Source organism: Oncorhynchus clarkii, unplaced genomic scaffold, assembly GCF_045791955.1.
Source record: "Oncorhynchus clarkii lewisi isolate Uvic-CL-2024 unplaced genomic scaffold, UVic_Ocla_1.0 unplaced_contig_3709_pilon_pilon, whole genome shotgun sequence".
Taxonomy (NCBI): domain Eukaryota; kingdom Metazoa; phylum Chordata; class Actinopteri; order Salmoniformes; family Salmonidae; genus Oncorhynchus; species Oncorhynchus clarkii.
Window position 1 is genome coordinate 125,633 of NW_027261024.1, and position 12,520 is coordinate 138,152.

The 12,520-nt window shown below is 41.9% G+C and overlaps 2 protein-coding genes across 3 annotated transcripts in view; one reads left to right on the forward strand and one right to left on the reverse strand.

Moving 5' to 3' along the window:
• The first annotated feature begins 3,987 nt into the window (after positions 1-3,987).
• Positions 3,988-8,405, forward strand: LOC139403841 (deoxyuridine 5'-triphosphate nucleotidohydrolase-like). Of its 2 annotated transcripts, none has more exons than XM_071146994.1 (7): positions 3,988-4,262; positions 5,765-5,921; positions 6,336-6,427; positions 7,107-7,151; positions 7,370-7,444; positions 7,770-7,840; positions 8,252-8,405. In XM_071146994.1, exons 1-7 carry the CDS (start codon positions 4,202-4,204, stop codon positions 8,306-8,308), a joined length of 558 nt encoding a protein of 185 aa, XP_071003095.1. In that variant the 5' UTR covers positions 3,988-4,201; the 3' UTR covers positions 8,309-8,405. The 2 variants fall into 2 exon arrangements, with proteins under 2 accessions (XP_071003095.1, XP_071003094.1); XM_071146993.1 differs by lacking the exon at positions 3,988-4,262 and adding an exon at positions 5,141-5,282.
• Positions 8,406-10,875: 2,470 nt separating this feature from the next.
• The window catches only part of LOC139403843 (fibrillin-1-like), a 122,480-nt gene continuing 120,835 nt past the window's right edge, over positions 10,876-12,520 (reverse strand). The window contains exon 66 of the mRNA XM_071146995.1: positions 10,876-11,704. Within this exon, the coding sequence (XP_071003096.1) occupies positions 11,324-11,704 (381 nt within the window). The 3' untranslated portion in view covers positions 10,876-11,323. The remainder of the gene's footprint in view (positions 11,705-12,520) is intronic.

Consider the following 12,520-nt stretch of genomic DNA (forward strand, 5'->3'; position numbering starts at 1 on the left):
CAATTTACGACGTTTGGAATGAGACTAACGTGAGGCAAAGAATAATTCATTAGAAGACTAATTGATCAGATATAATAATATCTGAAGAGTTAAATTAGGAAAATTATAACTTTGTAATCTGAAGATTTTCCTTGGTGTCCCGACTTCCTAGTTAATTACATTTACATGATTGGTTTAATCACGTAATAATAATTACAGAGAATTGATTTGATAAAATAACAGTTAACTTTAATGATGCCAAAGACATGACAGCTACCTCTGAACCTGTTTATTTTGTCATTGATAGGCTGGACATTTACCTATTTATTCCCTGACATTGTCCAAGTTCTGATTTGTCATTAACTCTCCCTTCCTCCTCCAATGTATCCATATTGCCCACTTCCTCACCAGACAGTAGAAACAAACTATTAAAAAACTGTGCTAATTTCAATCATAAACATTTTTAAAAAGGGTAGTAGACATTTACAGTAGACATTACCCAATCATAGTCTAGCTCAAAACTAATGAGACTGTATCAGTATGTAAAAAGTAACAGTAGAAAACACATTACTTTAGCAAAAAGTGAGTTTTGACTGAATATTTTTTTAAATAAAAGTTTCAAAACAATACATTATACTATGGACCTGCTAAATTACTCACATCCAGCATAAAAAAAACAGAATAAACTAAAATAATGTTGTATTTATTTCTGATGTAACAATTGTTCATGAAGCAAACATTGTATGACTTGGTGAAGGTGTGGTAGAAGGAAGTTGTCTATTTTCCTCCCCCTCTTTCATCCGCGGTGCTCATTCAACATAGTATTTGGAGATTCCTGTGAACATCAACAGTCATAAACATGTCATTCTGAACAGTAACATCTTCTTAACAAGAATTTAGTCAGTTGCCAATTCAACAGAATTCAATCTTGTTCATGTTGATGATCGGTACAACATGAGACAGATAGCAAGCCATGGTATATCAGACCGTATACTACGGGTGAGTCAATATTACTTGTTTACTGTTGTAATTACGTTGGTAACCAGTTATATAGCAATAAGGCACCTTGGGGGTTTGTGGTATATGGCCAATATACCACGGCTAAGGGCTGTATCCAGGCACTCCGCATTGAGCATAACAGCCCTTATCCGTGGTATATTGTCCATATACCAGGCTAGACAAAATACTATTGCTAGCTAGCTAACTAGCCATGCTATTTCAATGAAAATAAGCTAGCTAGCCAGCGTCAGCTTTGTAGTTGTAATGCTATGTGGAAAAAGTAGTTTTAATTTCTCCCTAAATGTTTCTCACCAACGCCTTGCATTCTGTAAATTACTAATTGTAACAATTTGATCCATATTTAGAAACATCTCCTCCCTACCTGGGAAAGCGATTCATCGCAACATGCCGGAAGTCAAACTCAATGTGCTACTTTCAGACACATGAAATGTACCTGTTACTACACAGACGTTCAGAACGTGTGCAAAGGCGCAATTTCTTCTTCTTCTGAGGTTTAACGGCGGTTTGCATCCAATTTGTTGCATTACCGCCACCCACTAGACTGTAGTACAACACCCTTATTCTTTGCTTGAAAAATAAAAAATGTACTAAATAAATACCCTACCATCTAACACTACTCACTAATTTCAAAATTATATAAAATAAAAATGAACACTACCCTACTCCACTAATTAAATGTAGTTATTCCTACCTCATGCCATTATCCTGAAAGAATGGGACATCGCCACCTAACACATCTTGTAACTCTTCTGATGTCAAGTGTCGCACACCCAAATACCTCTCTGCAGCTGCCACCACAAACGTGACTTCCGATCCATCCCTGCAGTACAATTGGTAACCATTTTTATAAATGCTAAAAATCCAATCTTACTCTGTACTGGTATGGCTCTACTTGAACCTGGAAACCTCAACCTGCCTCTCTCGCTCGGGACATTTCTGATCCCCAGCTCCATGGGTACCCCTACAATTAACACATTCCCCAATAGTACGCATTCCTTTGTCTCATGCCCTTCTGAACATTTCTCACACCTTGAACCCTCCCTCCTACACACTGCTGCCACATGCCCATAAGCTTGACACCCGTAACATCGTAATGTATTCGGCACATACAGGATAACAAATCCTAACTTCACTTTGTCGGGCAAAGACTCAACATCAAAACTCAAAAGAACAGACACAATGTATCTTCTGTTTCCCCACTCTTTCCGCATCAAACGACTAACATCAGATACACTGGAAATCTTATCCCCCAGCTGGTCAACTGTTATATTTAATGCTACCCCAGTTTATCACATTGGTGCCCTTTTCTTGAGAACAAAAAATGAACTTTTCTTGCCACCATTCGTTTTAGTCCGAGCGCATTCTCCCTCTACCCAACAGAAACACACTTATCACTAGACCACTTCTGGTTACCCTCACTGATTCCACATGACCCAACTCTTTTTTTCACACCGCGCAACCACAAATGGATCAGCCAAAGGGCAAGAGTCCACTTTTTCAATAAACTTCACTCCTACTGTCACAGCAGTGTTGCCAACTTAGCGACTTTGTAGCTATATTTAGCGAGTATTCAGACCCCTCTAGCGTCACATTTTTCAAAAAAGCGACTAGCAACAAATCTAGCGACTTTTTCTGGTGTTATTTGAGACTCTGACATGAAAGCCACTTAATCGTTCTTACTCTTCTCAACGAGGAGCGGGTGCTGCCGTGGGCCCCACCCCCGTCCCAAAGCACCCACAGTCCTCGCGCAGCGGTTCCTCCCAGATGCAGTCAGAGCAGGAGCTGTTCACCCCTCTGCATCCAGACTGCAAATGAATCGCGCATGCTGGAAGCTGCGGTTGACTGATCCCGCACTGGGTTACATTAAAAAAATTAAAAACCTGAATTAGGGCCAGACTAGTTACCATCATTTTCTCACATTGCCATTAACAGTTTTTTCTATTGTCTCTTTTTGGTCCATTTAGATTGTTAATGTTGATTGTATACAAAACTTTTTTAATTTTTTATGGAATGGTTAAAGATGTTCATGTTTTACTGTGACTTGTTGTAGGCTCCTAAGTGGACCATACGGTTAAAAACCAAACCAAATTAAGAAAAATAAAAAACGAAGTAACTCTGCCAGAGTGTATCTTTTAGGTCGCTTTTGCCGGTCCCAAGCCCAGATAAAGGAGGAGGGTTGGAATTGGGACATTACAAAAAACAAGAATCGACAGAAGAAAGTTAATTTGTAGTTCTAAACATATTTAGTTTTTTTACTCACTTTTTGTCTCTCCCACACATTATTCCTCTCTCCTTCACGATTACATGACCAATTATGCAAATTTGGTGATGACGTCATTTAGCGACTTCTAGCTACTTTAGGACAGCCAATAGCTACTTTCCTTACTGAGGAGTTGGCAACACTGTCTCACAGACATGTGTTTTTCCTGATTCTGGGAGCATACCTCGGTCTCTGGATAACTTCACCCTCATTCACTTCAATTTCTCCAGCTCCATCTGCTTACACTTTCTACCATTCTACTTTAACAAACCATCTCCCTTTTTTCCACCATTTTTATCCGACTCAAGCTTACACCCTTCTTCCCTCCATTCCTCCTCCCGTTTCCAAGTATACGTCTCCTTATGATAATACTGCTGCCCCACTCCTGACACCCATCTCGTTCTTTCTCTAGGGACTCCATTTCCGCCTAGCGTTCTCTTGGCCTGGCTTCGTTCGTTCCAAAGCCGTGGCACAATTTCACGCGTCTGAAATTACAATATTCAAACGTTCTAATCACCTGTAAATGCCCTCTGGACAGATGTGAAGAACGCGTGTAAAAATGCCCATAACAGGCGATCAAATCAAACCACACACTGGACATGTGAAAAAATCATGTGTACAAAAAATGACATTTGACACTTGAAAAAAGTAATTACAAATTTTCACTTGCAAGTGTTTTGAAACTCGTAGCCTTTCTAACCTGACAGCCTGTCAACATGTCATTCCCACTCGCCATCATCAAATGGACTCAAACTAGCCACAAATTCTGACGAACTCAATCGTCATGAAACGAAAATACAGCGATGCGTTTCTCTAGCTTGGTTTAATACAAACTTTGATAAATAACGAGGAGCGCCCAAAATGTGTTTTGTGCAGGGAAGTGCTTAGTAATGTTCAAAACGAACTAATTAAAACGACAGGTCTTGACCAAACACCCACAGCATGACGGTAAACCCAGAACAGGGCAGAATGCGTCAGGAAACAGTGCTTCGACAGTGGAAAAGTAAGTCAATTAGCACGGCATTGTTGTCATTTTATAACAGGTGATGATGATAAGCAGAAATAAGGGAGTGCTATCTCTCATAGTAGTAGATGTGAGTTTCTCTTTCAAACAATCCCCTTGTACTCAGCTAATAGCTAGCTAACATTAGCCAAAGCAAGCTAGCTAGCTACTGATAGTGCAACCCTAAGAAACAGTACAGGTGAAGATTAAACATTATCAGGCCTACTATACTGTACATATTACTCTAGAAATATTGTTAATTGAGTTTAGGTTGGAACTGTTGCTAGTAAAATACAAACATTTTATTCTGGAATAAACTAATTGAAGCAAGATGCTTTTTGAGGCAAACATTCAGTTCTGGGTTGCTCATCTACAGCAGGAAGCAGTCTCCTGTCTAGACTGAAAGCAGTAGATGTTCTAAGCTAGTTTGGCACCACATACCTATGCGAGTCAGGGTTCTCAACCCTGGCATACTTAAAAAACAAGTACAGATACAGACTCAATGCTGAGCATGACCTCAGGGTTGCACTGTCAAAAATGTAACCCAGAATAGACATGCTTGTTGAAAACTTCAAACACCCACACACCTCTCATTAGGACTGTGTTTAATCCAGTTTATAATCAAATATATGTATTGTATGTTAACAGCAACCAATACTCACTCTGCCTGTATTTAATTGTCAATACATTAGCAAAAATGTATAAAAACATTTTCACTTTGTAGTTATGGGATAGTGTATAGATGGGTGAGATTTTTTTTTAAATCAATTTCTAATTCGGTCTGTAACACAACATGTGGAATAAGTCAAGGGGTATGAATACTTTCTGAAGGCGCTGTAGCTGATGCCGCAGCCGGGGAGGACTGTATCTTTAACAAGATGGAGCACTTCGTTGCAAAGCAGAGGCTCTACTGGCGGTGTTGTTCTTCGATTATCGCTGCCCAGTCTTCAGTACTCTCACAAAGAACATTTTATCTGCATTCTCCCACTCTGGCCAGGAGAAAAGGATGCGAGAATGCAGGTAGCTCGTTGGCTAGCTACATTGCTTTTCAGTAATAGCTCATGTTTGCTAGCACTAGCAGCTAGCTACTTTGCTATGCTAACTGGTTGTTGTATTATCAACTTTAGTATTAACATGATGTGTAGTCAATACATTTGTAGGTACCGGTAATTGTACTGTTGTCAGATTTGTAGTCGAGTATTTTACCGAAATCAAGATGCATCATTCAAGGATTAGTAAACTAAAGCTTTCCTGTCATTCAGCTCACAGCTCGTCAAATTGTCAGAAGTCTCGCGAGATTTTCTAATTTTTTTCAACGACGGCGAGGCAGATTCAATTGAAATTGGCGGGAATGTGTGCTTCCTAATACGATTCAGAGAAGTAGCAACAACTCAAGCCATATTTTAACTAGTTAGCTAACGTTAAACTAACCATAGCCATCTTATTATTTTGGAATTAACTCAATTTTCTTACCACAAACTTTGTAAACATGCCTTGCTCAGAAGTGATAGACGCCGCAGAAGTTTCTCCACTGAAGAGGACAAAGCCACATGCAGTGGCAGAGAATGTGATATCGGTGCTGAAGTTCTCCAAGTTGTCTGAACATGCCACTGCTCCTACCCGGGGCTCTGCTAAAGCTGCAGGCTACGACCTGTTCAGGTGGGTCAGAGTCCGGGACATGGTCACTGGAAGTGATTTGAACGCTGTACATTTTACTGGCTTGTATTTACTTAGCTAGCTTGCTATTCACATAAGCAAGATAACGTTACTTGAATTCAAAACGTTGCAGTGAGTGTATCCTGCATGTGGCTTTTATTTTTCTGCTATCAATCAAAAGTAAAACTGTAGTTAGCAAACGACCATGCATAATGTTGTCTTCATATCAAGCTACCTAACTAGGTAGCCTAGTCTTGCTTCATGTTTATACGACCAACTTTAACAGGAGAAAAGTTGGCTAACGGTAGTGCTAGCCTGCTCCTCCTACTAACGATTGGATGGAAGGGGAGTTAGATGTAGGTCACTGCCTTTGTAAGTTAGTGACTGTAAGCCACCTGTTGATGTTTTTTCTAACAGTGCCTATGACTACAGTATTGGTCCTATGGACAAGGCTATCGTGAAGACTGACATCCAGATAGCAGTTCCTTCAGGCTGCTATGGCAGAGTGGGTGAGTAGGGTACCAGGACACAAACTTAAATGTTTTTAAAGAAAACATGTAATTGCACCCTGGCCTACGGGTATGTGGGGGTAGGTCTCTGGGTATTGTTTGACTTGACAGTGAGGGAGTTATTTTACTTTGACCTGGGTTGAACCAGAAACTTACATCTCTTTTACATAAAATAAATGTTAAAAATGTCAAACTACTTTTCATTGGGAAGGCAGAAAGCGATCACTTTTGCATGGCAACACAGAATCCTACTAATTACTACATGCTTAATTATGTCACTTTTGTTTTGAGCAAACATTGCAGTCAGCCAGAGCGGGACGCCTGGGAGGCAGCCCAGTTCCAAATCTAATGCAATCAACTTTCAGCTGGTGCAATACATGCCTACACAGGCATCCGGGCAAGATTAATCAAACCCCCTCATTGCAACTGAAAGTGCAGGCGACTGACTGTCTACTGACAAATCACCTTGCAACATAAATAACTTCTCATTGTTATTGGTAGATCAGTCAGTCACAATTTACCCACAATGCATCACATATGTGATGCTCCAACACGGTCAATGGAGACTGCTTTCAGACTCATCTCGTTCAACCCCTCTTTCTCATCTCCCCTTCACTTTTCTCCAGCATAAAAAGTTAAGGAGTTTAGTCATATTTGATGTATTTCTCTTTTTTCACAGCACCACGGTCTGGCCTGGCTGCAAAACACTTCATCGATGTTGGGGGTGAGTTTACTTTTTGACCTTCAGATATGAATGTAACATTTTTCCTAAGAGATGGGTTATAGGGTTATAAAAATGGCAGGAAAGTGGTAACCATAATTCTGATGGAGATTTCATGAACCCAAGTCACTCTTTGGCTGTTCTAACCAGAGTCTAGAACATAGAACTGACAGGGTACATTCATGACAGCTAGGCTAACTGGAGTGCCTGTCTCCCCCCAGCTGGAGTAGTGGATGAGGACTATAGAGGTAATGTGGGGGTGGTGCTGTTCAACTTCAGCAAGGAAACCTTTGACGGTGAGCTTTAAAAATAATCATTAATCATTCACATACCACCTTTCCAAACTCAAAGCATTGAAAGCACTTTGTATCCATGTTTAAAGGGACCATCTGCAATTGGTACATCCATTTATTTTTATTTTTTTTACTTTTACGTTAATTATATACCCTTTGCTCTTTGAAAAAAATAACTTAAAATGCCTCATCAGAAACTGAAATAACTTGTTTTACTGATTGCTCAATCCAAATGCATTTCACATTGAGATCTGTTTTCCAGTGAAACATTGTAGTGTTGGGAAACTGGGTGACCTGTGGAGTGATGGTGTTTCTTTCTGTGTCCCAGTGAAAAAAGGGGACCGTGTGGCTCAGCTGGTGTGCGAGAGGATCTGCTACCCAGACCTACAGGAGCTAAAGGTACTTCACGCTTCTCTATAGACTGAATATGACCATTTATAGTATTACCATACAAGCGCAGACCTAGTAGTGAATTGCTGATCACAGCTTTACGATCCATTTCACACAAACCTTAAATGGACACACCTTGTCAAGCAGTCTCGTTTCATTTAAACTTGAGACTGAAATGTCGATTTTAAGTGCATCTTATTTCTGTGAGAATGAGCCTTCAGCCCTTAGGGCTGTTTTTCTCGACTCTGATCGTCCTGGACTTAACCTCTTCACTTTAACAATTTCCATTGAACATACTTTTTGTCCTGGACTAGGCTAAATCTGTGTTTGGGAAAACTGGGCTCATTCGCATAGAAAGTCACTAAAATACCCTTCGCTCCAGTGTTGTAGTATTAACCGTGTCTTCCCTCTGTGTTTCAGACTCTGGATGAGACCGAGCGTGGGGCTGGAGGATTTGGCTCCACAGGCAGCAACTGATACATCAACGTTGTAAATAAACCAGCTTATTAGTTTAGTTCTGTTACATGTTATGAGGTTGTACAATCATTACATTAAAGATTGTTATTATCCCTTTGCTTCACTGTCTATGCCTGCTGATTTGGCCATTTATGGCAATGAAACATCACTGATTTTCTTGTCTGTGTGGCTCGGTTTGCAAGAGCATGGTTCTAGAGATGCCAGTGTTGCAGGTTCAATTCCAATTGGGGAAACCTATATGAAAATGTCGGCTATGCCCACTTATGTATATCGGCTTTGGATAGAATTCTATGTAAGTCTGTACCCTGAATGACCACTAAGTGATGCTGTTAAACCATTTATTTTCATAGTTCGAGGGAGTTTCCCTGTCTTAGGGACCAAACCCTTCACATAGGCTCATATTTGGGCAGCATGTCGGCAACCAAAACATTCCACTGTACTGTTTGTTACATGTTAGATCTGTTAACTGTAGAATCAGAAGGCTAATGTGAACCACACCAGGGAGGAGTTTCACTGAGAAATGGGTAGAGTTCCAGGCTGACTAACTTGCAGATGCATGCCAGATCTTACAATGCCTGGATAGGTATTTTATGTCTCAGCTAACCACGTTATAGCACTGTCGGTGACGTGGCACGCAACCATTGGTTGATGCATGCAATGTCTGAGAAGGGGAACGGGACCCTTGCCTTCTAGATGCAGTCATTGGGTTGTGTTGAACTGGATATGGTGGCTGTGGTTCAGTAGTCTTCGTTTTATATCGTCTCTGGAATTACAATAGCTTCCTTTCATTAGGCAGAGATGATGCTAGCTAGAAGCAGGAAGCATTGTGGAGAGGAGAATTCACCAGTCCTTTCAGCTGTCAGTAATGAAAGGAACCAAGGAAAGGTAGACTCTTAGGGCAGCAGGTAGCCTAGCGGTTAAGAGCATTGGGCCAGTAAACGAAAGGTTAATCAATGGTTCAAATCTCTGAGTGGACTAGGTGAAAAAATAAATTCAACCATGTCTGTATCCTAGAGCAAGGTGATTGCATCTGCTAAATGAGAAATGTAATTTAAGCATACACTAAAAATATTGGTCAATGAATGTGCATTAAAAGTGCTTTTTAGTCCAGGATTAGGCTTAATCTGTGTCTGGGATTTTGGCCCTTAAAGTGGTTAAAATACATCCCATAAATAGCATAATCTGCAAAGAGAGGAAGTGAAGTAGGGAGACAGGGACAACAATGAAACCTTTTAAACAAAAAAACAAGTTTTTATTGTGACTTTACAACTAAACCCTCACTGATGTGACAGAGCGACAGATGGATGAGTCTGCGGCTGGTCTGATTGACTTCGCTACGGAGCACTGATGTGACAGAGCGACAGACGGATGAGTCTGCGGCTGGTCTGATTGACTTTGCTACCGAGCACTGATGTGACAGAGCGACAGACGGATGAGTCTGCGGCTGGTCTGATTGACTTCGCTACCGAGCACTGATGTGACAGAGCGACAGACGGATGAGTCTGCGGCTGGTCTGATTGACTTCGCTACCGAGCACTGATGTGACAGAGCGACAGACGGATGAGTCTGCGGCTGGTCTGATTGACTTCGCTACGGAGCACTGATTGTACGAGCAAAAAGTGTGTGGCCGCGTCGACCTCAGTGCATAATCATGAAGGCACAGGTTTGGCATCATCAGAACGGTGTATGTTTTGAGTGTGTTTGAGGGCGTGTGTGTGTATTTGTGTTGTGTGTGCGAGTGTGTGTGTTTTTAATGTGTGTGTGTATACAGTTTATCAAAGGAAGTAGTAGGTCATTATAAGCACCATTACACCCCCTCCTCTCAGGGGCGTTCTCTAGTTTACAAAAGGCTTCATAGATTAACATTCTAAACATGGCATTGATTACAGTATAAACACACTTCATTTACATGTGGTATAGAGAGCAGACAGGCTGTTACTTTGGTTTTGGTTGAAGAGAAGACGTCTGACATCTTATTAAAAGGACAGTAGACAGACAGCTACTGTGTGTTGAGTATTACAGTGCATTCATAAGTCTATGTGGATTTGTTACTAGCACCAGTAAATATGTGTAATGCTGAAGTCTAGTCAGTGGGGAAGATGAAGAAGCATAGTTATGATGAGGAAGAGGGGTCCTTCTAGCTAAAGACTTTAGCTACGCTTCGATTCCCTACCCTTCTCCCCTCAGGGAGTTGAGGGGCATGGACTGGTTTACCTAATATGGTGGAAACTCTCCTTAGCAGCCAATGCTTTGTGAACCATGAAGGGGGAGTGAGCAAGTGCACACTTCAGGGAGAAGGGTGGAGAATCTGAACGCTGCCTTTCACTTCCACCTCTGCCAAGCTGTGAACACTCAGCATCAGTGACTTCTGCACTCTGCTACTCAGTCCAAATCCACCGCTAGCCCCTACCTCCTACCCCATACTCCCTAGCTACCCTCATGGTCTTGGGGGTAGGGGCTATGGGTGGATATGGCATTTGCCTTACATGTCCCACAAAAGAGTGGCAGATTCCACATATCATCATACAAAACCTATTTCATATAAACCTTTTTCATTAAAAAAAACTAAAAAAACATTCAAACCAGAGCTTCCTGCACAGAGCAGTTTAGAGTGGTTATTGTTGTGTCATTGTCATGTCTTCCCTCCATGTCATTCTCATTCTCTAAGCCTTTCTTCAGACAGCCAGCCATACTGTAGCCAGTGGGTTAGGCCTACACTGTAGCACTAAAGGTTGTATCTATGATATGTAGAATCATCTTTGGGAATCAAACATCGCAATCCCCCCTCCCCCCACCCACCCATTAGTCTCTTTGGCGTTGAGATTGTCCCAAGCTCTCTCTCAGAGTAGGTAGAAGTTGCCCATAACCACTGACCCAGGGTCAGATCTTCTCTCCCCATCCTAATGGTTGAGATATGGATCAAGGGTAAATGAATCTGTTCCTAGACCAGTGTTTACAGGCATACACTCCCCACCCAGCCCAGACCAGCCACCCCAGTCAGTCCTGTAGTGTAGGTTAATGCAGGACTATCTGCACCCTCATGGTGAGTGTGTCTCCCAGCTGGCCTGTGAGGTAGTCTTTATCGTTGCTGTCCTCCAGCGCTGCCAGCTCCTTCTTCCTGTACACGGCCACGCTACTGATCTGCAGGAAGTAGGCTCCAGGGGGGAGGGACTTCCTCTTGGACAGGTGCAGGTAGCTAAGCCCCTCCCTCTGGTTGATCTTGAAGTAGCCCAGTTCGTTGCCGTAGTCGATGGAGTAGCGCACGTGGTTGTTGAGCGTGGACAGGGCCGGGGTGAACTCCAGGATGTGGTCTCGGCTGGACAGGCCAGACATGTTCAGGTTGAACAGCAGGGTGTCCTCAATGTCCACACTCTCCAGACTCACTGTCTCCTGATGCTGAGGACACAGGACAGGTTACATACAGTATTATACAGATATATGATGTGTAACACTGTCCAGACTCACTGTCTCCTGATGCTGAGGACACAGGACAGGTTACATACAGTATTATACAGATATATTATGTGTAACACTGTCCAGGTTCACTGTCTCCTGATGCTGAGGACACAGGACAGGTTACATACAGTATTATACAGATATATGATGTGTAACACTGTCCAGACTCACTGTCTCCTGATGCTGAGGACACAGGACAGGTTACATATACAGTGGGGCAAAAAAGTATTTAGTCAGCCACCAATTGTGCAAGTTCTCCCACTTAAAAAGATGAGAGAGGCCTGTAATTTTCATCATAGGTACACTTCAACTATGACAGACAAAATTAGAAAACAAAATCCAGAAAATCACATTGTAGGATTTTTAATGAATTTATTTGCAAATTATGGTGGAAAATAAGTATTTGGTCAATAACAAAAGTTTATCTCAGTACTTTCTTATATACCCTTTGTTGGCAATGACAGAGGTCAAACGTTTTCTGTAAGTCTTCACAAGGTTTTCACACACTGTTGCTGGTATTTTGGCCCATTCCTCCATGCAGATCTCCTCTAGAGCAGGGACGTTTTTGGGCTGTTGCTGGGCAACACAGACTTTCAACTCCCTCCAAAGATTTTCTATGGGGTTGAGATCTGGAGACTGGCTAGGCCACTCCAGGACCTTGAAATGCTTCTTACGAAGCCACTCCTTCGTTGCCCGGGCAGTGTGTTTGGGATAATTGTCATGCTGAAAGACCCAGCCAAGTTTCCTTCTTCAATG

What these genes read in the sequence shown, in the direction of transcription:
- LOC139403841 (XM_071146993.1), top strand. Translation starts at nt 5,141, where the DNA reads ATGGAGCACTTCGTTGCAAAGCAGAGGCTCTACTGGCGGTGTTGTTCT. An exon ending in AAAAGGATGCGAGAATGCAG is followed by an intron (nt 5,283 to 5,764) that starts GTAGCTCGTTGG and finishes TGCCTTGCTCAG; the next exon opens with AAGTGATAGACGCCGCAGAA. An exon ending in GCAGGCTACGACCTGTTCAG is followed by an intron (nt 5,922 to 6,335) that starts GTGGGTCAGAGT and finishes TTTTTCTAACAG; the next exon opens with TGCCTATGACTACAGTATTG.